Raw genomic sequence first — 1,912 nt, 5'->3', positions numbered from 1 at the left:
GGAGGCCCATGGTCAAGTACGTAGTTGTACTAAACTTCGGGCATTTGGAAATGGTATCTTTCTCTATATGTGGGGTTCTTTATTCATATTATTTGTAAATATATGTTGATTATGTTTGGTCATTGTATGTTCATGTCTTTCATTTTCTCTTTTGATTTGGGCAAAATGTTATTCATCCTTGGAGTGGGGAAAAGAATTTTTGTACTTGGAGTTTTTAAACTACCTATGCAATGTTTCACCCTTTAGGGCAAAAATAGTTAAACTACCCATTAGAAAACTACCCATGAGGAAAATTATTTAATCCAAATTAAAATTTTCTTAGGTTTAATTTAGCATGAATGAGCGGAGAGAAAATATAGTTGAAAATTATGGTGGGTGAAATTATCATTCTTTGTACAAGATGGTCGAAAACTTATGGTGGGAAACATTTCTTTATGTAAACGGAGTAGTGATTGTTTCTTGCATATTATTATTATGTAGTATTTTTATAGTTATTTCATGTGGACTATCCTAACACAACACTCTTTTGTGTGTAGGTAGTGCTAGGCGTGTTAAAGTGTCGACGCCGATACTGTTTGTTACCTTAGGGTGGGCTAGACCCACGGATCACCTATTACATAAATGAGGCGGGTTTGGAAAGATTGTTTAAGGTTCCAGAATTGGAAGTTGATCACGTGTTGATCACAACATTGGTCAAGCGTTGGCGCCTGGAGACGCACACATTCCACTTACTTCACGGAGAGATGGGTATCACCTTACAAGATATTGAGGTGATGTTGGGGGTTCCCGTGGGTGGGTTTCTCATGGTTGAGAAGACAAACTTGAAATGGAAGGACGTGTGCACTGAGTTACTAGGTCATCAACCTCTAGACCCGATACAGCATCCCAATGAAAACAAGTCTATCCTTGTTGAGGCGAGGATAAGAGTGAACTGGCTTGAGGCACGGTTTGGGGCTCCCCTAGCTGTAGATGCTAGTGATGCTGTAGTGCAGCAACATGCCCGCTATCACATACTGGTTTGGTTAGGGTCCATACTATTTATGGACAAGTCAGCAGAACGGGTCTTGGTGATGCCTCTACAGTTCTTGAACCTAATAAGTGATGCAAAGAAGTATAGTTGGGGTAGTGCAGCATTAACCTGGCTATACAGGCACTTATGTAAGGCATCAGACACAAAGGCGATGCAAATTGGAGGAGTAGTGATGTTGGTGCAGCTGTGGGTGTATTCGAGGTTCCCACAAATATGTCCTATAACGAGGCTACCACAACAGCCGGTGCAGGCAGGTCCCCTCGCCAATAGGTACGTTTTTTTCCCCATAATTCAGTTTAAGTATTTGTTAGTGAATATGCTTATTGTAAGGCTTCCAAGTTGCTAAAAATATGTATTACAAAATTCAAATATCACATAAATTGAAAATAGAAAAACAATTTGTAATTGTATTACTCTTGAACAGTTTGTAATCTACTTTAGAATAGCCTTGCCTCGTGTGTATAAATTCAATTAGCTAATACGTTAGTTAATTCAGTTAGTTTGTTAGCTATTGGCTGTTTGTTACTTTTTATAGTTAATTACTGCCATGATTTGTTACTATAAATAGCAAGAGTTTAAATGGCCTAGCCTTGTAAACAGGTTTTTGATGATTTCTAATTGATTACGTATTAGTGGGATATTAAACGCCGAGAGTTTTTCTCCATGAGTTTGTTAGTCTTGCATTCTCCATTATATAACTTAGTTCTTCACTATATGAATGCTGCATCAATTGGCAATGCTCCAATTTTCTCATGATTTTAGATATTGTGAGAGATAGCGCCCCCGGCCCCCTTTTTGAGGTGTTGGGCCAAATCCATGTGGATGAGTGGAGTCGTGTTATTGCTTCTAAAAATAGAGGTTCTACTGATTATATTTTCCTCT

General features: G+C 38.5%; 1 protein-coding gene across 1 annotated transcript; it reads left to right on the top strand.

The window, feature by feature from the left end:
* The first annotated feature begins 743 nt into the window (after positions 1–743).
* Positions 744–1,461, top strand: LOC112018545 (serine/threonine-protein phosphatase 7 long form homolog). Its single transcript, XM_024051076.2, has 2 exons — positions 744–1,300; positions 1,455–1,461. Exons 1-2 carry the CDS (start codon positions 744–746, stop codon positions 1,459–1,461), a joined length of 564 nt encoding a protein of 187 aa, XP_023906844.2.
* Positions 1,462–1,912: the final 451 nt, after the last annotated feature.

The sequence above is a fragment of the Quercus suber genome, unplaced genomic scaffold (assembly GCF_002906115.3).
Source record: "Quercus suber isolate HL8 unplaced genomic scaffold, Cork oak 2.0 scaffold_263, whole genome shotgun sequence".
In the NCBI taxonomy this organism is placed as follows: Eukaryota; Viridiplantae; Streptophyta; class Magnoliopsida; order Fagales; family Fagaceae; genus Quercus; species Quercus suber.
This window is presented reverse-complemented; position numbering and strand designations above follow the sequence as displayed.